This window comes from Rhinolophus hipposideros, assembly GCF_964194185.1.
Source record: "Rhinolophus hipposideros genome assembly, chromosome: 7".
Taxonomy (NCBI): domain Eukaryota; kingdom Metazoa; phylum Chordata; class Mammalia; order Chiroptera; family Rhinolophidae; genus Rhinolophus; species Rhinolophus hipposideros.
In genome coordinates this window covers 72,442,561-72,466,906 of record NC_138053.1, presented here as the reverse complement: position 1 = coordinate 72,466,906, position 24,346 = coordinate 72,442,561, and the positions used below count along the sequence as shown (strand labels likewise).

General features: G+C 37.2%; 1 protein-coding gene across 3 annotated transcripts in view; it reads left to right on the top strand.

Moving 5' to 3' along the window:
- The window catches only part of GHR (growth hormone receptor), a 235,950-nt gene extending 230,111 nt beyond the window's left edge, over positions 1–5,839 (top strand). For all 3 annotated transcript variants that reach the window (XM_081052879.1, XM_081052880.1, XM_081052881.1), the window contains exons 9-10: positions 2,423–2,492; positions 2,822–5,839. In XM_081052879.1, the coding sequence (XP_080909005.1) occupies positions 2,423–2,492; positions 2,822–3,793 (1,042 nt within the window). In that variant the 3' untranslated portion in view covers positions 3,794–5,839. The remainder of the gene's footprint in view (positions 1–2,422; positions 2,493–2,821) is intronic.
- Positions 5,840–24,346: the final 18,507 nt, after the last annotated feature.

Below are 24,346 nucleotides of genomic sequence, written 5' to 3'. Positions count from 1 at the left end.
CTAAATGTTTAGGTTTTCTGTGAGCCATGCCGTCTCTGTCATACCACTCGATTCTGCCATGAAGACAGAAAAGCAGCCATAGACAATATGTAAAGTAATGAATATGACTGTATTCCAATAAAACTTCATTTACAAAAACAGAGGTCAGACCAGGTTTGGCCCAGAGGCTGTAATTGGCTGACCCACAGTTTAGTGCAAAATATATCTCAGTGCCTGGTCTATCAGAAACATTCAACAAATAGTAGTTATTATTAATAATTTATGTTTTTCCTATATCTTATATTTATAAGTAACAACTTGTCTTACTACTTGTCCCATTGAGTAAACCTAATGGAGGCTGCTCAAAGCAACTTACAAAATGGAATTTGGCTTATGCCTTGGTTTAGGTAAAAAGGTAATGTAAATATTCAGAAGATGGGTTCCCTATTGAATAGACTAAACTGTCCATTCACATTGAGTAGAATATCAGCTGGTATCCAAAAATCAGGTTATCATCCTTGTTCAATAGTGGCATCTCTGGCACTTAGAGTTGTTTTTTTTAAAACAGGAAAATGAGTTCGTTGAAATTTATACTCTCTGAGCTATTTTTCTAGTGCTACAATGTTGATTTTACAACAAACACTAGGAGTGATATCCAAAACATATAAGAAACTCATATAACTCAGTAACAAAAAAATAAACAATCCAATCAAAAAATGGGCAGAGAACATGAAAAGACATGCCGATGGAAAAAGACATATGAAAAGATGCTCACGGTCACTAATCGTCAAGGAAATGCAAATCAAAATCACAGTGAGATACCACTTCATACCAGTCAGAATGGCTATTATCAGGAGGTCAATAAAGAACATTTTGGCGAGGATGTGAAGACAAGGGAACCCTGTGCACTGTTGCTGGGATTTCAAACTGATGTAGCCACTGTACAAAACAGTATGGAGGTTGCTCAAAAAACTAAAAATAGAATTACCATATGACCCAGCAATTCCACTTCTGGGCATTTATCCAAGGAAAACAAGAACACTAATCTGAAAAGATATATGCACCCCTATGTTCATTGCAGTATTATTTACAATAGCCAAGATATGGAAGCAACTTAGGTGTCCATCGATAAATGAATGGGTAAGGACGATGTGGTACACAGACATACAATCATATATTACACAGCAATAAAAAAAAACGAAATCTTGCCATTTGCAACAGCATGAGTGTTATGCTAAGTGAAATAAGTTAGGCAGAGAAAGGCAAATACTGTATGGTTTCATTTATCTGTGGAATCTAAAAAACTAAACAAGTGAGCAAACAAAATAAAAACAGACTCATAGAACAGAGACCAAAGATACGATTACCACAAAAAAGGGTATGGAGGGATAGGTGAAAATGGGAAGGGGAATATAGTCGATAATGTTGTGATAAGTTTGCATGGTGACAGATAATTACAAGAGTTAGTGGGGTGATCACATTGTAAAGTATAAAAATGTCTAATCCCTATATTGTACACCTGAAACTAATACAACTAATATAATATTGTATACAAACTAGACTTAAATTTTAAAAAGCTTAACTCAGTAAATAAAAAAACTCTAGTTACACTGTTTAAAAAATAGATAAATGATTTATTTAAATTTATTCAAGAAGTGTTTATTGAGTATCTTCTCTGTGCCAGGAATTGTTCTAAGTGCTGGTGATACAACAGGCAGGATAGACACTGAAATGGATTATAGTCAGAAAATAATTTAAGTATTTGAATCACAGAAAATTTAAGTGCATCTTAGAATTGTGTATATAAACCCATACTGATTAGTTAGAGATAGTTCAAATTTAGTCTGTCCCAACTGAAATGAACGCTGAAGTGACACTATGGTTAATGAGATCATCTTACATAATTTTACAATTAATGTGAGCCCTGTGGTGCAAACTTATCTCAGTCCACCCTAATTTGGCTTCATGTTGATTGGCCCTACCTTTTTTCCTTCCTTCCTTCCTTCCTTCCTTCCTTCCTTCCTTCCTTCCTTCCTTCCTTCCTTCCTTTCTTCTTTCCCTTTGCAAATTAGTAATAAGATGTGCATTAAAATTACCTTTCTTATAACTGAAATTGAAACTGAATTAAATTTCTCACTCCTGAATACTAAAGCTGGCTGTCAATAAAAGACATTAAGAAAAAAGTTATAGGAAAACCACATTTTATTTAAATTGACTTCAGATGAGGGTTTTGTTGTTGTTGTTGTTGTTGTTGTTGTTTCTGTAATTTTTTCCTTATCCTTTACTGCTTAGTATTTTTCTTCTCTTTCTCATATTCCACATATAAATTACCAGAATATTGGGAATAAGTAATAGTATTGTCAATATTTTATTTCTATCTTTTGAAATAAGAGAATGTGCAACTTTTAAGATATGTCAAACCAAAAGTTTATTTGTTTTCAAGGATTAAGATGCTGATTCTGCCCCCAGTTCCAGTTCCAAAGATTAAAGGAATTGATCCAGATCTATTCAAGGTAATTAATAAATTATCTAAGTTATAGAGAACACTAATTAAATGATACCTGAAGAACGTTGTCTTGTGTTGAGAGATTTTGCAAGCTGTATGTAACACATTCCATTTTTTGTACCCCTTCTGGAGAAACATTTTTTTAACTATTACATTGCAACATTATGAGACTATCTTACATGCTTAAAACTTCTTCACTAATGTATTTTTTTATTATACGGTTCCATTACTATTGTTTTTATTGGCAACCATAATTAGTTTCTAAATGTTAATTTGTTAAGTCCCTTAATCCTTATGAGTTTCTTTTCATAGATCTTAATTTTCTTCATTTCCTAGGAAGGAAAATTAGAAGAAGTGAACACAATCTTAGCCATTCATGACAGTTATAAACCTGAATTCTACAACGATGACTCTTGGGTTGAATTCATTGAGCTAGATATCGACGACCTTGATGAAAAGACTGAAGGATCAGACACAGACAGACTTCTAAGCAGTGACCATCAGAAATCACTTAATATCCTTGGGGCGAAGGATGATGACTCTGGACGTACCAGCTGTTATGAACCTGACATTCTGGAGCCCGATTTCAATGCCAGTGATGTGGGTGATGGTACCTCAGAGGTTGCTCAGCCGCAAAGGTTAAAAGGGGAAGCAGATCTCTTGTGCCTTGACATGAAGAATCAAAATAACCCATCCTCTAATGATGCTACCCCTGCTACTCAGGAGCCCGGTTTGATCCCAGCGGAGGAAAACAAATCAAGACCACTTCTCATTGGTGGAACTGAGTCAACTCATCAGGCTGCCCATACTCAGCTAAGCAATCCAAATTCACTGGCAAACATCGACTTTTACGCCCAGGTAAGCGACATTACACCAGCAGGGAGTGTGGTCCTTTCCCCGGGCCAAAAGAATAAGGCAGGGATATCCCAGTGTGACACACATCCAGAAGTGGTCTCATTCTGCCAAGCAAACTTCATCACGGACAATGCCTACTTCTGCGAGGCAGATGCCAAAAAGTGCATCGCTGCGGCCCCTCACGTCGAGATGGAATCCCGTGTAGAGCCAAGACTTAACCAGGAAGACATTTACATCACCACAGAAAGCCTTACCACTACTGCTGGGAGGTCTGGGACTGCAGAAGAGGGTCCAAGTTCTGAGCTGCCTGTCCCAGACTATACCTCCATCCATATAGTACAGTCTCCACAGGGCCTCGTGCTCAATGCGACTGCCTTGCCCTTGTCTGACAAGGAGTTTCTCTCATCGTGTGGCTATGTAAGCACAGACCAACTGAACAAAATCATGCCGTAGCCTTCCCTTGATTTCCCGTGAGCTAAATATTTAATGGCAAAGAGTTGGCTGGAACATGAATGCTTAAACCAAAACAATGTGTAAAGTTTTTTTGGTGGGGCATGGGGAGGTGTGGATTCTAAATGCCTTTTCCTGAAATGTTGAAACATGATATTAAAAAAATAATAAGAAGAATGCTTAATCAGATAGATATTCCTGTTGTGAATTGTAAATATTTTAAAGAATAGTCTCAAAGACTGTCTAGTGGCAGTGATTATCTTGTTCTTGTGGGTGTTAATTTTGTGATGCTGCGCATTGAATGGCTGTGTTTTTAATGTATACTAAATCATGCTTTTTGAAAAAGCAAAAAATCAGGTGGCTTTTGCAGTTCAGGAAAATGGAATAAAAATTATAGCACAGGCTAATTTTTTTTAAATAATCGGGAACTAAAATTATAGATAAGAAGACAAAAGTAGTTTGGATATGTAAAATTTATTTTGACACAAAATTGATGAAGATATTTTTAATAATTTACACTACAAGCATGGCTATTTTATATTACACTACATATGGTGTACTGTAGTTCATGCAGACCCATCTGAAGAATGTAGCAACTACAGTCTAAAGCTCATTTAATGCTTTGGTCAGTGCACCTAAAGGGAAAAAAATAAACAAATTAGTTTTTTACAAGGCCCTTTTTATACCTCCCCAAAACTCCTTAAACACTTCCAAAATGATTGTAGTTACTTGTATTATTGGAACATGCTCGTCTTATCTGAATTTTTAAACAAATATTTGTTCATTTAGAAAACTTTAAAACGGTTGCACAGGTCAACTTATCATGAACCAAAAAACAAACAAAAAATCCTTTCTTACAAATTTTGGTTCATGTGAGAGCACTACATACTGAGAGAAGTAGCAGTTATGGCTGGTTCGTACTGACCGGGACGCTGAAGGGCTGCAGTTGCACAGGGACTGAGTTTTTTAGGGCACGCAGATCCTGAGAGGAAAGCCCTAGAAACTCAGCAGCAGGATCTCCTTAAACACAGCATGGTTTTCTTTCATAGTTACCTAAGAAGGGAATGAGGTGCAAGAAGCGTTTTGTATGTTGAAGCAGGTCGAAATGAAGTTAACCAAATAACGGAATAAAAAGTGCAAGAAATAGGTTTTGGTTTCATAGCCCATAGCCAGACACAAACTCATTATTTATGGTAACAAGAAACAGAAGAAACAAGATTTTAAATCCCCACAGATAACTCAAAATCTCCTTAAACCAAAAGTGGAAACTATCTTCCTCATCAAACTCTATACACATAGGATTTATTTAAAGTAGTAAAAGAAGATGTTTCATCATTTTTTATTTCCTCTCTGAGTGGACTGGCCCCAAAACAGGTAGTCAGAAGAAGGGGCCTGAGTAATTTATAAACTTATAAATTATTCAGGCCCTTCATAACTCTAACATCATTAGTAGGAGCATTGCAATAGCTCCCCACAAGGTTTATCAAAAAAGAGAAGAATCTTATTTTACTGAAGAATGCTTCTCATTTTAAGTATTTTTTTAAAAGGTTAATAAAACTTTAAAGTTAGTTTTAACTTAAGTATTTGCCATTTAGCTCGGACCTTTTTAGGAAATAAGCTTAATGGTTGGTAATTTTAAATTCCCTCTTTCTTGCAAGGACAGTGAAAAGCTAGAATTGGGTGTTTAAAGTTCAACATGTTACTTCGTAATAGATGTTTAATAGCTTTTGTGCTACCTTGCTGCTATGGTTTTCTCTAATAGCTACATAAGTTAGTTTCATATAAAATTTCATCCATGTAGAACCTAATTCAACTTAAAACTGTGTGTTTTGGGAAACTATGTTACTATTTCACAATAGGCTGACAACATTTCTATAGCCAAAAATAGCTAAATACCTCAATCAGTCTCAGAATGTCATTTTGGTACTTTGCTGGCCACACAAGCCATTATTCACTAGTATGACTAGTTGTGTCCTGCAGTTTATATTTAACTTTCTTTATGTCTGTGGATTTTTTTCCTTCAAAGTTTAATAAATTTATTTTCTTGGATCCGTGATGGTATGCTTCTCTTATCAAACACCCACATGAAAAACATCCTAAGCAGACTGCAAGCTGTGAGTTTTTCCCATTGAAAAGAGGACCTTAGCGCAGTTGGTTTAAACACGTTGGCAATGGGTATGGAGACTTTTGTTATGAGCTGGAATATATAGACGTAGAGGAGGCAGCTCCCTACCTCTCTTTTCTGGGGAAACAGGAGCCCAGCTCAGAAATAGCCTGGCTTGTCTGGTCTGTGCCCTCTAAGGCTCTTAGAGTCATGTTTTCAATGAGTTATAGTTTGAATGACGTGTGGGGGGCGGGGTGGGGGCAGGGAGAGCGGTGCTTGAATCTTTAAGCTAATTTCTAGGTTGAGGAGGAACATGAGCTTTCTCCCTACCATTCACACATTAGCACAATTCAGTTTGTCAGACTAGCTCTTTGTCATCATGGGAAGCAGATAATCAGTCAGGCCTGGGAAGGAGTCCAGTCAGATCGGTTGTGTAGGAGCCGGAGAGAGCAGTGAGCCCATGAAGCACAGATTCCTCCACACGAGGCTCCAGTCCGGTTCACTACAAAATCACAACAGTCATGTGCAGGCGCGGAACCCTGAGATGAGGGACTCTGGTGGCACCTAGAAGGTCATTGAACAATTAGTTATTCAGCAAATTGCATGCATCCTGCCACGACTTTCGTAATACTAGAGGGTTTACATTTAATACAGAAAAGAAAAATTCTCTACCTGCTGCCTTCTGCCTTTTGAGCCACCACTACCTGAAAGAACCATGGGAAAACCCTCAGGATTTCCTACTTTCTCATTTGGAAATATGGTTTGGAAAATCGTGTCTCTTCTTTCACTGAGATATTGGAACACATACTGCTTTAACAGTCACAAAACAAATGAAGGGTCACCACTTCAACATCGGCTATTTATTTCTTACATATGCTATACCAACCTTATGATACTGTAAGTTTATCCTATAAACTTATATGCATACTTCAGGGAATCAGGAGTGAAGGGAAAGGAAGGCCTGCTTACTTCCATAACTGAAAAAGCACAATCTTTTCTCTATTTCAGGAGATTTATGTCATATTGAAGATGGCTACACGTGTTCCTGATTTAAATTTCCCAATTGTTTTAAGACAATTCTAATACTGAAATCTATTCTTGTGTTACAATATTTACTTATGTACATAGTTTTACATCAAAATACTAAATGTCCTTTCATGTCCCCTGTTTAGGGGAAAAAATAGGGGGAGGAACTAGAGTTTCTTAAGTACAAACTTTAGTTTGGAATTCAAGCTCCCACATAATTTGCCCAATGGCCTTTGCAGGCTTAAAATTTAAGAGTTATGTGGAAAGGGCACAGCTTCTGAATAAGAATTTGACATTTGGCTAACATTCAAGCTCTGTTCCCTTGAAAATCTAATAAGATTATCAGGTCAACTATGTTACATAGGCAAAATTGCTCATGGTTAAAATGATCTCTGACTGGTAAATTCCATCTGGATGGGGAGAAACTCTAAATACCTGGAGATAAACCATACTTTGGACTTGAGTTTGGTGACTCTTATAATTGAGCATGTCCCCTATGAGGACACTGGAAGCTATGCACGGGGTTGGAACAAGAGCTGTTGGCTCCAATGGGGCATGTAGCTTCTAAGCCTGGGGGGACTCCTTTACCTGCCCAGTATGAGACTCCATCTCTTGCACCAGAGCTGTCACTTGGGGAAGAGAGGAGAGAAAACACTGGACAGCTGTATAAAAAGCTGTATAGACTGCTGCATGGACAGTTGCCACAACTATAACTAACACAGAAAGCCTGACGCTGCCCTGTCCTAAGTCTTTCCTGTCCTACGTTCTCTTGAGTAGACTGGGGGCAAGTGTGATCTCTGGTCATCTGGGGAATGTTTCCTGAACCTAAGAAGATCCCCTTGCGATGTAGCAAGAGGCGCTTGCTACTTCTTGAACAAAGTGTGTGCTCTCCCATCTCTATGTCTTTGCTCATTCCTCTCTCCCAACTGAAAAGTTCCCATTTACCAATCGTGCCTGTTGAAGCTTGCCTCATCTTTCATAGCCGCGATCAAATGCCTCCTTCATGAAGCCCCCAACCCCAATTCCCTCCATCCTTAAGTGATCATTCCCTCCTCTGAACCACTTTTTTTTTTTTTTGAACCACTTTTAATGCTTCACTCTGGTTGTTAGCTCACCTAACAACTGCCTAGGATGGGTTTACCACCATGTATTCTGGGGCATACCTGTTCCCTAAAACGTTCTTAAATGAGTGATTCTGTGGCCCAGTAAGTTTGGAAAACTCTTCATACTACACTTCCCTGTGGGAGAGCCAGAGTGCATACTGACATTTTAAACTTCTACAATTTAAAAAAAAAAAAAGTTAACATTATTTCCTAATTTATTTAACAATGAAAAATATGTAAAGGAGTACCCATTATTATAGCTATTAACACTTGGGAAAAGCTGCTCTAAGAAGACTAGCACAAAATAAAGTTACAGTAAATTTCAGATGCATGTGAATCTGTACAAAGCACATTATGTGATGCCATTAAACTTATTTGCTCAATAAAACTTCTTAAAAAATAAAAGGCAATGGGAAACAAAAGAAAAAATAAACAGATGGTACTACATCAAACTAAAAAGTTTCTGCACAGTGAAGGAAACCATCAACAAAACAAAAAGACAACCTACTGACTGGGAGAAGATATTTGCCAATGATACATCCAATGAGGGGTTAATATGCAAAACATATAAGGAACTCATACAACTTAACACCGAAAAACCAATCTGATTAAAATAATGGGTAGAGGATCCAAATAGACATTTCTCCAAAGATATACACATGGCGTATGAAAAGATGCTCAATGTCACTAATCATCGAGGAAATGCAATTAAAACCACAATGAGATATCACTTTGCACATGTCAGAATAACTGTCATTAATAAATCAACAAACAGGAAGTGTTGTTGATGATGTGGAGCAAAGGGAACATTCATGCACTATTGGTGGGATTATAAAATAGTGCAACCACTATGGAAAACAAAATGGAGGTTCCTCAAAAAATTAAAAATAGAACTACCTTATGACCCAGCAATTATACGTGTGAGTATTTATCTGAAGAAATCCAAAACACTAATTTGAAAAGACACATGCACCCCTATGTTCATTATAGCATTATTTACAATAGCCAAGATAAGGAAGCAATCCAAGTGTCCATCAATAGACAAATGGATAAAGAAGATGTGATACATATTACAGTAGAATATTATTCAGCCATAAAAAAGAATCAACTCTTGCCATTTGTAACATCATGGATGGACCTATTATGCTAAGTGAAATAAGTCAAAGAAAGACAAATACCATATGATTTCACTTATATGTGGAATATAAAAACTAAATGAACAATCAAAACAGAAACAAAGTTGTATATAGAGAGAACAAACTGATGGTTGTCAGATGGGAGAGGGGTTCAGGGAATGGATGAAAAGGGGGAAGAGATTAAGAAATACATATTGGCAATTACAAAATAGCCATGGGGATATAAAGTACAGCACAGGGAACATAGTCAGTAATATGGTAATAACTATGTAAGGTGTCAGGTGGGTACTAGACTTATTGGGGTGATCACTTCATAAGTTATATAAATGTCTAATCACTATGTTGTATACCTAAAACTAATATGTTGTGTGTCACTGTAATTAAGAAATAAAAAAATTATTTTAAAAAGGTAAAGCAGCTGCATGATTCAAATAACCACAGATTCTTCTTATCTCAACTCAGGTACATTTTTTTTTTCATATATGGAATGATATTTTCTAAGGACTTGGAGGTCATAGAGCATTCTTTGTCTTCTCTGTGACAATGTCTTGCTGAAACAGACTTTGAATTTCTTCCCTCTTCAGCTAGAAGACTGGAGGAGAATCGTCAACACATAGTAGTTACCCACAATTAACAAATTCTCAGTCTCACTCAGTGCACCTTGTTTTCTCTGAAACCTGAGGTTTACAACACTGAGAAATGCTTACATAACTCTTCATGAAGAGGAGTGTATTTTGCTGTGAAGCTACAGAATGGTATGTATCTGTTACTACCTGAACAAACTAATTCACTCCTTATATATGATTTCTTAAACTCAGCAGGCAGCTGAGTTTAAGAAATCGTATATATAAAATCAATCACCAAAATGGAACCTCAAATAGAATAGATTTTTGCACAGTAGTCCCAAGAAGCAGTCTTTGTAAGGATACATAGGAAAGCAATTTTCTATTGATTAAAAAAAAATCTCTACATAATTGCTCTGTGGGCATTAAGAGATGTTACCAGCATTTTCTGTAAGTATGAAATAATTTGCCAGGAAATTGTATGCACTTTGGCTTTCCCAATAGTACTGTAGTCAAAACTCCAAAGTGGAATAATTCTTATTGTTAGCTTTCCCTTAGATAGTGCCATATGATAAAATGATTTGCTTAGGATTTTTATTTTATAAAGCACTTTTATATGTATTTTTTAAAAACATAAATCTGTGTTGTAGGGAAGTCACACATTACTTTTAACATTTTACAGGAGAGAACATCAAGGTACAATACCTAAGAGATTCTCCCAGAGTTAATCAACTAGTAAGTGATGGAGCCAGAACAAAAATACAGGCTTTCTGACTAGTCCAGTAGTCTAAAAACAATGTAAGCTACAACATTACTTGATGGAGGCAGCTTCTGATCCTATTCACAGTGTAGATAAAGTGGAAAATGAGTTGTTTTATAATATCCATGGATCCAAAGAATCACCTGCTAAAGATAAGAGGCTCTTTTTCTGATAAACATAACCAGTGGTATCCTAGTAAATGTTTAACAATTAATTCTTGGAGGGAGGGTGGGAGTATCCAGATTTGTAGCATTTGCCAATTTCTATGGTGTAAATATTCCCAATGTGGCTGATTTTAAGCTATCAATGTTTCATCACGGAACACAAAGTTGGGAAAGGATTGTACAATCAGCTCTCAATCAGACTGAATGAATGACTCCAGCACACCAGTGAGTCTACACAACCTTATAATTCCATCTGATGGATGACATTTTTTATAATGGCTAGATAACATTTGTAGCTAACATTTATGAAGCACTCATCAAGTGCCAGATACTGTTCTAAGCACTTTACGTACATGAACTTATTTTAGTCCTCACAAAAACCCAGTGAGGTAAATTCTATAATTCTATTATTCCCAGTTTATTGATATGGAAACCGAGGCACACATAGTTTAATTAACTTGACCAAACTCACAAAATTAATAAATGTTAGATCCAGGATGCAAACACAAACACTCTAGCTCCAGAGCTCATGCTGTCCTACTTCCACATAATAATTGTGATCAAATTTTATATACATAATGATAACAAAAGTCAGCCAATTAGTTAGCCCTTACTAATACCGTGTTTCCCCAAAATTAAGACCTAGCTGGACAATCAGCTCTAATGCATCTTTTGGAGCAAAAATTAATATAAGACCCGGCATATTATATTATATTATATTATATTATATTATATTATATTAATTATATTAATTATATTAATTATATTAATTATATTAATTATATTTATTATATTTATCATATTATATTATATTATTTATTATATTATATTATATTATATTATATTATATTATATTATAGACCTGGTCTTATAGTAAAATAAAACTGGGTCTTATAATAATTTTTGCTCCAAAAGATGCATTACAGCTGATTGTCTGACTAGGTCTTATTTTGGGGGAAACACGATAGTCCAGGCAGACAGTTCACATTAGATATTGTCCATCTTTACATAACACAGCATTGTCTTCCCAGACCTTCAGGGGCAACCATCTAGATTCATATGTGGGGAAAACAGAGATCTCTGAATGTCTGCTTCTGAGTCACTGTACAGCCATGGTGATTTCTTCTTGTGTCTCTCCCCTTTATTCCAAGTTTGCTGCTGGCCACTGAACAGAACTGGACCATAGACTTCCTTGAACTAGTGATACAGTGAATTGGGGTAGGTCAAACTTCTTGATACTTTCTGCTCCCCTTATTCACCCAAAACATCTCCAAACCAGCCTGTGCAGAAAGATGGTGATTCAGGTTCTCATTCCAGCCACTCAATGTAGAAGAGACAGACCCCAAGTATTCCCTCCCTGCTTGTGAACCTAATGCTTTCAGCTGACGCTCCATCAGAAGATGATCAAGGGTCATTAAAAAGAAATAGGTAAAATAAGAGTCTGTGCAGACCACCTCAAGCCTGATCCATGTGTGGGCAACACCTCCCCTTGGAGGCTGGGATGGGAATTATCTGGGAGGCCTCTTTACAGGAAGTGGGGGAACTTAGATACTTTACATGGCTGGTTGATGTGGGCTAAAGCCAACAGCCTGCATTCCCAGGAGCCAGTGAGTGCCCACCTCTGAGCCTCAGTTTTCCCATTTGTTGAATGAGGGTTCTGGGCAGATAATATAGAGGTGTGCTGTTCAATATGGTAGCCACCAGCCACACAGGTCTTGTAGGTATAAAATACACACCAGATTTCTAAAACTTAGTACCAAAGATACTTGAACATAAAATATCTCATTAATACACTTTTATTTTGATTACATACTGAGATGATAATATTTTGGATATACTGGGTCAAATAATATAGCATATTAAAAAATTTTTTAAGGTTATGATTAACTAGAGAAAATTACAATATTATCGGGGAAATGAAATTTCCCCGATAATAAAAAAGCTTTTGAACACAATGAAAAAAGTAAACCCTTAACAGGGATTCTTCTCATGGACACCCCCAAGCCCTTGCCTTCCCCACCTCCCTTCCTGAGGCCCACCTTTCTCTCTGAGAATCTATCTTTCTGCAAACCATCTAAGTGTGACTACCTCACTTTAGAAAAACCCTGCCCCACTTTCACAAAGGTTCATTTGCCTCATACCCTCACCCCTACCCCAGATAATCAGTGAGACAGTACAAGGTCAGTATTACCTTCCTTCACTGTTGAAAGAGAAAAACTGAGCTTCCTGCAGTTCTTTGATGTGTACAAGTCACAGTGCCAGTGTGATGCAGAGGTAGAATTCTCCCTCTGCGTCCAGAGCCAGAGTCACAAGTCATGCCTCCCTGATCCCAGGAACAAACATATCCAGATAGTCATCATAACGAGGTTTGACGAACAGTTACTGGGCATCAATGTGCAGCAAGGATTTTCTAGATGAAAGGATATGAGTGCAGCATAGGTTCTGCCTCAAGATTACCTTTGAGATGCAGTCAAACAGGTAGACAGTCGTGATACACTGAAGTCAATATTAGCATTATACATAGGATATTATGAGAGCTCAAGGAGGGAAATAATCTGCCTGGAGCATCTGAGGAAGATTTTGGTAGAAAGTGGAGCAAAACAAAATGACAACCAAATGTACTGCTCACATGTCCGCTCATTGGAAGGATTTTGCTTCACTATTGTCTTTCTAGAACACTCCTGATTGTGACTGTAAATGTGGTTGGTGCCAGCATATGATGCAAAATCATTTGTAGCAGACCTGAATTTTTCCCTCTTTAGTCAACTGGTTATAAGGAACTGCTCGTGAGACTATACATGTAGGTTAAGGGAAAGCGAGCAATCAGCAACAGTAGTTGTAGAAGTCTGAACTCTGTTCCTGCAAATGACTTGTGTATTCTATTCCTGCTTGAACCCAATCTCTTATACCACTCCCACTTGATGATGGGTTACTGCTGCACTCTCCCAACCTTAAGGTGTGATGGGCTAGTTAACACATAGTTCATGATTGGCAACTTAGTTGCATGGTCACTTAAGGTCACATGGCCAGGCATTGAGATTCTGCCAGGGCACAGTATCAAAGTAGGAACTGTTTCTCAAAGAATAGTTATTGGCAGAAGAAGATATGGTTTGCTCCAAAGCCAATAGGGGTCTGCACTGTGATTCTTTTATTGACACTATTCAGAAATTCCATACAGCATCCCCACTGCAAAAAACTCTGAGTATTGTTCAATCTGCTGTGTCACAACTCCCAACAGGAAGAACTATTTGTATGACAGCCTGAGCTTGTTGAAATGCCTTTTCTTGCTCTGGGCCCACCTAAATCTAGCAGTTTTATGGGTTACTAAATAAACTTTTCAAGCAGCACACTCAAACGTAATATACATTGTCTCCAAAATCCAAATAGTCTTATCAAGTATTTTTAGTACTTACAGTTCAAGGTGCAATAACTATATTTATTACTTTGGAAGGGATAGTCTGACATATTCCAGGCCACCAAACCCCCCCAAATCACTATCTCTTATGTTCTTACTCAGCCCATCCAAGATGAAGAATAATGCAAAGTAATGTGGGACAGGGAAGGAACAAAGGACTTTTCCTAACACACATTTTAGTCCTGAGACTGTTTTTTTGTATTATTAAAACCACAAATTGTCATTTGATCTCTTTATATATCTTTTACTTCCTTCCCTCTTATTTTACCTCATTGGTCCTTTGTTTTAGTTAAAATTCTTGGTTGCCAAGAAATAGACCAAAGGCTGGCTTGAAAAAAAAGGAAAAATTATCTATAAAGTCACAATGGTATCTCACAAAATCCAAGAACAGTAATGAAGAATTGAAATGAGAAATTGGAAAGGTATCAAAATCCTGTAAAAAATTTTGTTCCATTGTTTGATTTCAACCTCAATGGTATTCTCTCTCTCTCTCTCTCTCTCTCTCTCTCTCTCTCTCCCTCTGAAAATTTGATTTTCTATTTCCCAGTACAATTGGAAGAAAGAGGCAGCTTCTACACAGTTGCCCAGTTGATACCACTTCATTTCCAGCTGCTCCAAGAAAATCATTGATGATATCTGAATAGCCATTTCAAATATCAGGAAGGAGAATTGAATTTGCCCATTTTGGCTCAGGTTTCCATGTTTATCCATGTGTTGTTTTCTGGCTCGGGATTGGAGGTGGGGGGGCAGCTAGTCACATGCCATAATCAAGGATATGAAATTTTCAGAAAACAGAGGTCGGGTTGACATCAAACAAAACTATAGCTACCAAAATCTTCTTTTCTAAGTAAAGAAGTTGCTTCTTTTTTCATTCCAGATTTTTATTTTTTTCTTTATTTTCCTCATTGCCTTTTGGTATTAAACTGTCATCTCTGCCCAGCTTCTTTTAAGTTTATTACATCCTGAATTGACCCTTTTGACATTTATAGTAGGAATTCATATTGGAAGAGCAAATGATTCCTAAGGTCAACATGTGGAAAGAGGAGTTAGCCACTTGCCAAGTTTGGGCTATCGGTACCGGACCACCAGTCTAGAACACAGAATCCAGCCAGTTTTTTCTGGTGGTGCAGCCAAAGAACATTGATCCAAGCATGTTTTTGTTGTTTACATCTGTTCAGTTTTAGCTGACGGAAACACATGATAAAGTGTTTTTTTTTCTGATTAACTCTCCATAAGTTAAATTATTTACTTAAGAGTCATCTTAATGTATGTTTAATTTATCACAGTAAGTTCTTCATCTATCAAGTTCTCTGCATCACTACTTAGTGTGGCAAGAAGAGTTTCAGAAGGAATTGAATCGTTACCTCTTACAAAATCAACCTAGCAATAAAGTCAAAGGAAAAGTTGGTGACTCTTGGCTAAATGTCGTGTGGAAAATAATCTAAATATTTTTTATGGTTTGGGTGCATGTGAGGGATTTAGAGTAGTCTACCTTTCATCTCATCTTTGAAGAGCACATATTTGAAAAATTATATGTAATCACAGATGAGGAGACTGACAAGCTTAATCTGGACCATGGAATGACTGACACATCTCGGACAGGCTGTCTGACAATGTCTATGAACAGTTTGAATCTCTGAGCACCTGAAGCAATGGCTGATGCCAGATCATTCTTTGCTGTGGGCAAGAACACTATGGTAATTAGGAATCTTTTCATGATATCTTACCTGTAATTTTATAAGTTCTCATTGTAATAAATGACAACAGATTAATAAATTTATTGTAGTTACTAGCTTTAATATTTTAATTCACATTATATGACTACTGGATTTTGTAGAGTGCTAAAATATGTCATTTAAAGGTTTAAATTTTTTAAATGACAATCAAAATTAATATAATAGCACCTTACACAGGGATATTTAATTGCATTTCTTTACTAACTTTAGCCAAAGATTTTCACATAAAGTTTATTGTCTATTTATTTACGAGGTAGCTAAAAGAGTTATTATATTCTTGGGCCGGCCTGGTGGCTCAGGCGGTTAGAGCTCCATGTTCCTAACTCTGATGGCTGCCAGTTCAATTCCCACATGGGCCAGTGGGCTCTCAACCACAAGGCTGCCAGTTCAATTCCTCGACTCCCGCAAGGGATGGTGGGCTGCGCCCCCTGCAACTAACAACGGCAACTGGACCTGGCGCTGAGCTGTGCCATCCAAAAAAAAGAGAGAACTTAATTAACTTTTGTAGGGCCACACAACTAGTTAGAATATCTGATACTAAAGCTTACATCTCCTTACTGAAAGTTCTGTGTTCTTTCCTCATTTAAACTATCTGGACTTGTGTTTACATTATATGTGTATATACATCAAAATGTTAATAATGGTTATCTCTGGCAGGTAAGAATATGGGTGTTCAAATTTTCCTACTTTTAGTTTGATGTAATTTCCTGCATTTTCTATAATCAAGGTTTATTATTTTAGGATCATAAAATAACATTAACATATTTTTAGGTTTCTATTGAAATATAATACTATCATATAACTCTTTCTCGTAAAAATCAAAATACAAGGAAATGAACTTGAGAGTTCTAGTTTGTGTTTTTTTCTCAGTTGAGGTTTTCATATTTTGTGCTTCCTATTATTTTGTTTAACTGTCTTTGAAATTGTGTATGCACAAACTTATTAGAATTATTGTATTCACTCGTATGAGCAGTGCTTTGAAGGGTTAAACCTAAGTTATTGCAGAAGTTAGGGTTTTTCCATCAGTTTCAATTATTGGGATTGTTCAGGAAAATCATTGGCACAGAAATCTGTAATTATTTACAATAGAAGGAATATTTGCAAAATGAAAATGTCATCAATAGCCCTGCTCAGGAATGTGACTTGAAAGTCTCTGAAATACCCATCAACCCCTTCTCTTATTAACATCCTCACTTCCACTACCTTAGCTCAGGTTCTGATTATCTTATGCCTCAGTTTCCTAAACTGTCCCCCTGATTGCATCAGATTAGGAAAGCTGTCTTTTACCTAATTTGAAAGACGATTATTTCTGGGAAATGGCAATAAATGAAAAAATATATAGTCAAACTCTTTTCCATGACAGATATATTATGCTCTATCATGTTTCAAATAATAGCAGTTACTCAGCCTTTGCTGCCTAAAACACTACTACAAAACTTTGTGGCTTAAAACAACAATCAATTTATTAGCTCACAAGTTGGTGGGTTGGCTATTAGGGCAGGACCCAGCTGGGCAGTTTTTCTGTCTGTCTCCACTAGGCTCACTAATTCGTTCATCTGCTGTCAGCTGATGGCTTGACTAGGGCTGGATGGTCTAGGATGAACACACTTACCTACTAAGCATTTGGCAGGCTGTTGGCTGGAGAGCCTCTTCTACATGGTCTCCACACCAGAGTAACTCAGGCTTGTTCAAATGGGGGGAGGGCAAAGAGATGAAATGAAATGTGCAAAGCCTCTTAAGGCCAAGGCTAGAAATTCTCTTGATACTCCTTCTGCAATGTAACAAGGGCAATCTAAATTAAAGGGATGAGGAACTAGACCCATCTCTTGAGGGCAGGAGCTCCAGTAAATTTTTGGCCATTTTTAATACATACATTAAAAAGTAAAGAGATATCCAATGACAAAACTAGAACAATTTAGTAGTGTGTTTAATGTTCTTTATTCAAGGGAAAATAGTCCATGGGTTGAGGAAATACAGTGCCTCGCAAGCAGTGGAGCACTCTGCCAGAGGGGGTTTGGGCAAGATCAAGTTTTATAGAGCATTAGAAGAGCAGGATTGGCTAGGAGATTGGGAATTTCCTTATAAGGCCAGCAGGTTCTATTTTCTAGGGTGAGGTGAGCTAGCTAGAGCTGAGTTGGAGGATTATTATTACTGGTGTAGGTTAGGTTTCCTTTCAGGTGTTTCCTGTAAGTGCAGGCTGATTTAGGTTTAGATTTGTGACATGGACCAGGCCACTGGGGCAGCATCCATTTTGTGGGTCCTGACATACAAATTAACTTTATAAGAAGCAAAGGAAGTCACCTTGTTAGCTACACAGCCAGGCTCCAAGACTGATTGATCCAACAGTAACTCTAATTCTTATTGTTCCTCAGAGGCATTCATCTGGTGATCCCTCCCCTCTAATCATCCCGCCCTATTCCTGTGACTGCCTCTTTTTCAGTATTCCCCCTTTTACTTCCTTACTCAACCCAAGAGAGAAGTTCTTATTTGATTGTGTTCTCAATCCATGTAGCGCCTCAGGCAGAGTTGTCACACTGGATCACCTCCAGAGGGCGGGATTTTAAGATTTCTGATTCTGGCCCGTTTGAAGATTTCTGGTTCTCAGTGAGAACTCCCTGCAAAGACAACAAGTCAGTCACCTGCTGATATTATCTTTTTACTTATTCAGCCTGAACAACTTTTACCCATTCTTCTAAAATAGGCTCAAACCTGCAAGAATTACCTCCACTGTAAAAGCTTCCCCATCATCCATAGGGAGAATTAGCAGCTTCCACCTCTGTGGTCTTGTGGTTTCTCAATTCTGGGACTAGTTATATTTCTAGTAATATCATGGAAAAAGCACTGGGCAGGTAGACAAGGGTACAGAAACATTTCTGGTAGGCAAAATGGGCTCAGGTTGAAATTTCCTGGAAGGTCCCTTTTCTGGTGTTTACCTCTAAAGGTATATTGATTAAGACTCATAGTTCTCGTAATGCTGGCAAAAGACAAGTTCTATTGTAGTGTTAAATTAATTAAAGAAGGCCATTAGACTGAGGTGGCTTTAATGCCATGACATTTACATAAGCAAACCAGGATTAAGCCTGTGAATACCTCAAGGTTAAGAAATCAAAAGCTAAGGACAGCCAATCACAAGCAGCCAACTAGGCTTTAAGCTTTGGACAATCAATAATTTCCTTGCTTTGCTTTTGCCTTTTCTCCATAAAAGTCTTTCCCCAGCTCTTGTTGGTAGAGCCCTCCTAACTATTTCTGATTTGGCACTGCCCAATAGAATTGATTTTTGCTCAAATAAACTCTTAAAATTTTTAATATGCCTCAGTTTATCTTTTAACAACACCAAAGTAGCCTAAGAAGTTCATTGCCTAAAATCACTTATATCTCAGTAAGATATATTTCTAAGTGGTTCTCAAATGAGTTCAACTGAAAAATGACGTTTAATAATCTTTAGTTTCTATTACGCTCCTGTTCTCTAACTAGAATTCTTACTAAGTCTAAAATATTGAACTATTTCTTTTTATATCAGTATCGGAAAAAAATTAATTGACCTGCAGATGAACCATTAGAGTGAATTTTAGTTTTAATAAATAAGGCGTCTTTGCTAGAGTCAGAAAATCAGATTTTAGGCTGCGAATATCATAAAGGAGGAAAATTTTTCTCTTCTGCTCTTCTAGGTTCTGTGGCTGGTCTAAGAATTAAATTGACATAAAACAGAATAACAGGAGGGAAAAAACAATTTTAATTATGTTTTTAGGAGCCCCACAAATGGCAGCCAGAGGATTTAGGTTTATATACCATCCTGAGCTGAGGAAAGGAATAGAGGTCTAGGGCTGCAAAGAGAAGGAAGGCAATTTATGGGAAATTGAATAGAGAAAATAAAATGTTTGGTAAACAAATGTAGCCCTACCAAGTAGATAAGTGTCTCAGGTAAAGTTATCTCTGATAATAGTTCTCTTCCTGGTACAGGCCCCCTTTCTAATGGAAAGTACACTAAAAAAAAGTAACTTTTACTCTGTTTTCAGAGCTTTTTTCTGTGTCTTCTGTTTCTAAAAATAATCAGCTCCAAATAATCCTTACGCCAAAGAGGCATGTTCTGGGGTAGCATATTCTGCTACCCTTCAATATTTTACTTCCTTTAATAGAGCTGCAGGGAAGAAATAATTAATTTTTCAAAAATAGAGAAAGTGGAACGAAATAAAGAACAAAATGTATTTTCCTAAAAGCAGCCATTTCAATAGTACAACAAAATTAGGTGGCCTTCTTATTTTCTCCTTAGTGTGTTGTATTCATTTATTGAGATTGAACATTCAAATAATTTAACATAATCTAATTAAATTATTTGTATTTTAAAATTTGGTTGAAAAATAGCATAAAATTTCAGGTTGAATTCTCTAGGAAGCATATTCTGAGCAGAGTTTCGCGTGTAGAATATTTGTTAAGGAGTGTCTAGGGAATAGGAAGGAGAAGGAAGCAGGAGTGGACAGAACAAGAAGTCAAGATGCAAAGCAGGCCCAAGAAAGCCTTGGCTGACCCCACAGAGAGTAATGGATTTGGAATGGCCCTTCAAAATTGTCCTGAATCATCCCAAGATGTCCAAGCCTTCATGCCCCTGCCTCAATTACATGGCCGTAGAAGTTGCTACAGCCATTCCAGAGAGCAATTTAGCATCATTTAGTGTAACTGAGTAAGCACATACCTTTGGCAGAATTATTTGTTTGTGTGTGCTTCTGAGAAACTCGGTTTATAAGGAAACATGTGGCAGGGAATGGGAGTCTGTGTATTATCCATCATCAAGGGACTACATAAACAGAATGGCTGAATTCATATGACAGCCCTGTTCTGTGGTCAGAAACAATGAACTAGATGATGATGATAACATAGCAAACATTTAATGCACTACTAGGTAAAGATAATAATACTAGCAAACAGTAATTGTCCACTTACTGTTTGCCAGGCCCTTTATTTACCTGTGTCATCTTTATTCAACCCTTTGTTATTTTCATTATAGTATTCCTAAATGTGGAAATTGAGGTATGGAGAGATGAAGTAATTTGCTCACAATCACATAGCTAAAAAAGTGGCAGAACCAGACTTTAAAGGTAGGAATTCTAGCTTTGAAAGGTTATACTTTTAATCACTACCCCACGCATAGATCTTTGAGATAGAATGTTGAGTAGGAAAGAACAAAGTTGTTGAATTAGTGATGTTACCCTTGCCTGGTATCCTGACTCTCCCTGATTCCATCAAACCTGAGCATCAGAAAGAACCAAGCCTCCTCCCCTGACCATAACAAAGAAATTTTTGGAATAACCACATTCACTCGTATCCTTTTGAGTAACCCATAGGACAGTATTTTCTAGGCTTATTTTTAAAGAATTGTTTACACAAATAGTGACTATCAATGACAAAGTACAAGGATCCTAGTTGATGCTTGCATTTCCCCCCAGGAGGAGTGCAACGACTTGGTGCAGTCAACAGGGGGCGCTGCACGTCCCTCCACCTCAGCATCTTGAGCTTTCCCATCGCACAGATTAAAGCCCCTAAACTTCCAAGCCACACAGATTAAAGCCCCTAAATTTCCAAGCCACACAAATGAACAACAGAGGAGGTAGAAGAAGGCAAACGTGGGGTGAGAATGGAGGAGTCAGAGACAGGGCCAGCTTAATGGGTGTGGGACCCACATAGTAATACAAGGCCCTGCATATAAAAGGGCCCACTCACACTTGGTTTAATGTTCTGCTGTTCTATCCTGAAATCCTTAATATTTTTTAACAGGAGCCCCACATTTTCATTTTGCACAGGGTCCCACAAGTTATATAGCCAGTTCTGGTCAGAGGGCTTAGAACCTGGCACTTCCAGCCACGTTTGGCATCCCTAAGGAAAGGTTTGATGCTGGATTTTCTTCAATAGTTTTTTTACAATCCAGGTCGAGTCATAAAATCTTTCGATCCCATCTCCCCCTAAAATTGGCTAGAAGATACTTTGCCAGTGTTCAGCCAGTCTTTGAGCTATAGCCAATCAAATACTTTTTTTCATGTTCAAATTCCACTCTCCAGATGGGGAAGGAGGGATGGGAGTGAGTCCAACCAACATAGTTCCATAGAGTCATAGACTTGGTGCACAGGGTATCTTTTACCTAATTACTGCAAGTAATGCTGAAAGCCAGGGAACCGCAGAACTGGGACTGAAGTTGCCGTTGAAGCCAAGATAATATGGTTCAGAAGCAAATATCGAAATATGGGAATCAGAAAGACAGAAATTCGAGCAGGGAGAAGTGTGTCAGGAGAAGAAAAGGGCAATCCTGGCATTTGTGTATTGCCCACAGCTAACTTTGAGGTACTCTTCAGGTCTCACTTTCATCTTATCTGCTCAGAAAGTTTCCCTGAACACTATAACTAAAGCAACTCCCATTCACTTTTTAAATCAATATTATGAATTTGTGCTTCTTTCTTTGCACTTATTATAATTTTTATTTAGCTGTCATTTACTTAATTATTAACTATATCCCTCTCTAAATTTTAAGTCCTCTGAGGTCAGGAACCATGTCTGTTTATTCCTAGTGTTCTCACAGTTCCCAGAACATGGTTGGTGCTCAAGTATTTCTTGAAAAAGAAGATGAGTAATTGCTGGTGATCTTAAAAAGACAATGCTATGAGCCTATCATGCCAAAGCAGAAGGAGAGTATCTTATTTGTCTTGCTCTTCTTAGTGTTTAGACCCTCAGTAGCTGGCACCTTGCAAGCAGTTAACAAATATTTTAGAATGAATTAATAAATGAGGTTGTGTAAAACTTAACCACCAATGTATACTTCATCTTAAAATCCTTCATACATAAATTAGTAGTTTCTGATTTTTTTCAGTTGTGTACGTGCATGTGCATTTATTTTCTAAATCAAGGTGTATTTTAATGGACTCTAAGATTGCTTTCTTCCTAAAACTGTAAAAGGCATTCCTTTTTTAAAGATGAAATCATGGGGAACTCATATGGTTTCTCATTGACAGACATTTTTAACTCACCAGGATTTGGGGGGGTGGGGAATTGCTAACATCTATAAACTGAAAGAGAAGCTTGTGACTCATTTCAAACTAGAAAAATCAAGCTCAATTTTCCATTTCTATGTATTCTGGCTATGCTAAGCACTATATACAGAGGGTGCCAGAAAAAGTGTACACATTTTAAGAAAACTGTATTAAAATTGTAATACTCAATATATACCAATAGCAAAAGATGACTACAAGTCATGTTTGACTTCTGCAATTACAAGAGGTGCTCAAAGTGGTTACCATCAGAGTCCAGACACTTCTGATTACAGCGAACTACTGCTTGAGCAACGTTGACCCAAGTGTCCACTTGTATACATTTTTGTCACCCCCATATATTAAAGCTTTCTTCCCCTAAGGAGCTGACAATACAACCCAAGAGGTATCAATTCAAACAGTCCTAACAAATGCCACAAGAGACTGGCATGGTCCCAAGTGTAATAGAAGCAGAGAGCAAAGAAAGGTAGGTTACTGCTGATTGATGATTAGTGGATGCCTCATGGAGAAGGTAGCATTTCATGAGGATCTTATAATGGGCTTGTTGCAGTAACTATTATGATATGAGTGACGTGGAACATTTCATATATGCTAATTGGATAGAATCAACAATTCAAAAGGCCACTTTCAAAATCCCTACGTGTTGCTTACTTGGGTAGCCAGAAGTTTCAAGCTTCAACTCTTTAAGATCTTTAAAAAGAAGATCTTTTTAGAAAGATTTATAAAAATTAAAATAATAATAATAATAATATGTGTGCGTGAATTTTGTGAAATTAATAAGGTAAATGGCATGACAGATGATATTTTTAAACATTTTAATGAGTAATGTTTTATCATAAGACAAGTTTAAAATTCTAAAATTTTAGCTTTGTTATCTAGTCCACTTCTCTTATTTTAAAAGTGAAAAAAAGGACTTTGAAAGAATAATCAACCTTCCCAATTTTACTAGCTGGTTAGCACAAGAGAGGGGACTCCACCCCACATTTCCCACTTTGATCTAGTTCTCTGAAGACCGTGCTGTACCACCTTTCAAATAGTAAAGTACGGACTATCCTATTACAATTTACATTTTTCAGCTTGCCAAATTTTGGATTTCATAGAAAAACCCAATTAATAAAAATAAATCTCCCAACTCCTACTCAAAAAAAAAAAGTAGATACGGCAAAGTTGGCAGTGGATACACTTTCAAACTGTTATTGAACAAAATTTTTAAATTATAGTAATTGATACTTTTTTAACAGTTACTTTACACCAGGAACTGCATCAAGCAGTTTTAAAATGCATCATTTCGTTTAATCATCACAACAGCTCTACAGGTAGGCATTATTATTAATGTCTATTTTACAGGTAAAGAAGCTGAGGCAAGTATAATTAAGAATTTGCCCTGAATCACCCAGCTGGTAAAGTTGCGGCTTGAATCCACACACAGCCCATATCTTTAACCACTAAGTTACCAGGCTACTGTGTGAGATCTCCATCACCTACTTACTCCTCACTGATCCACCCACCCTGGTCTCT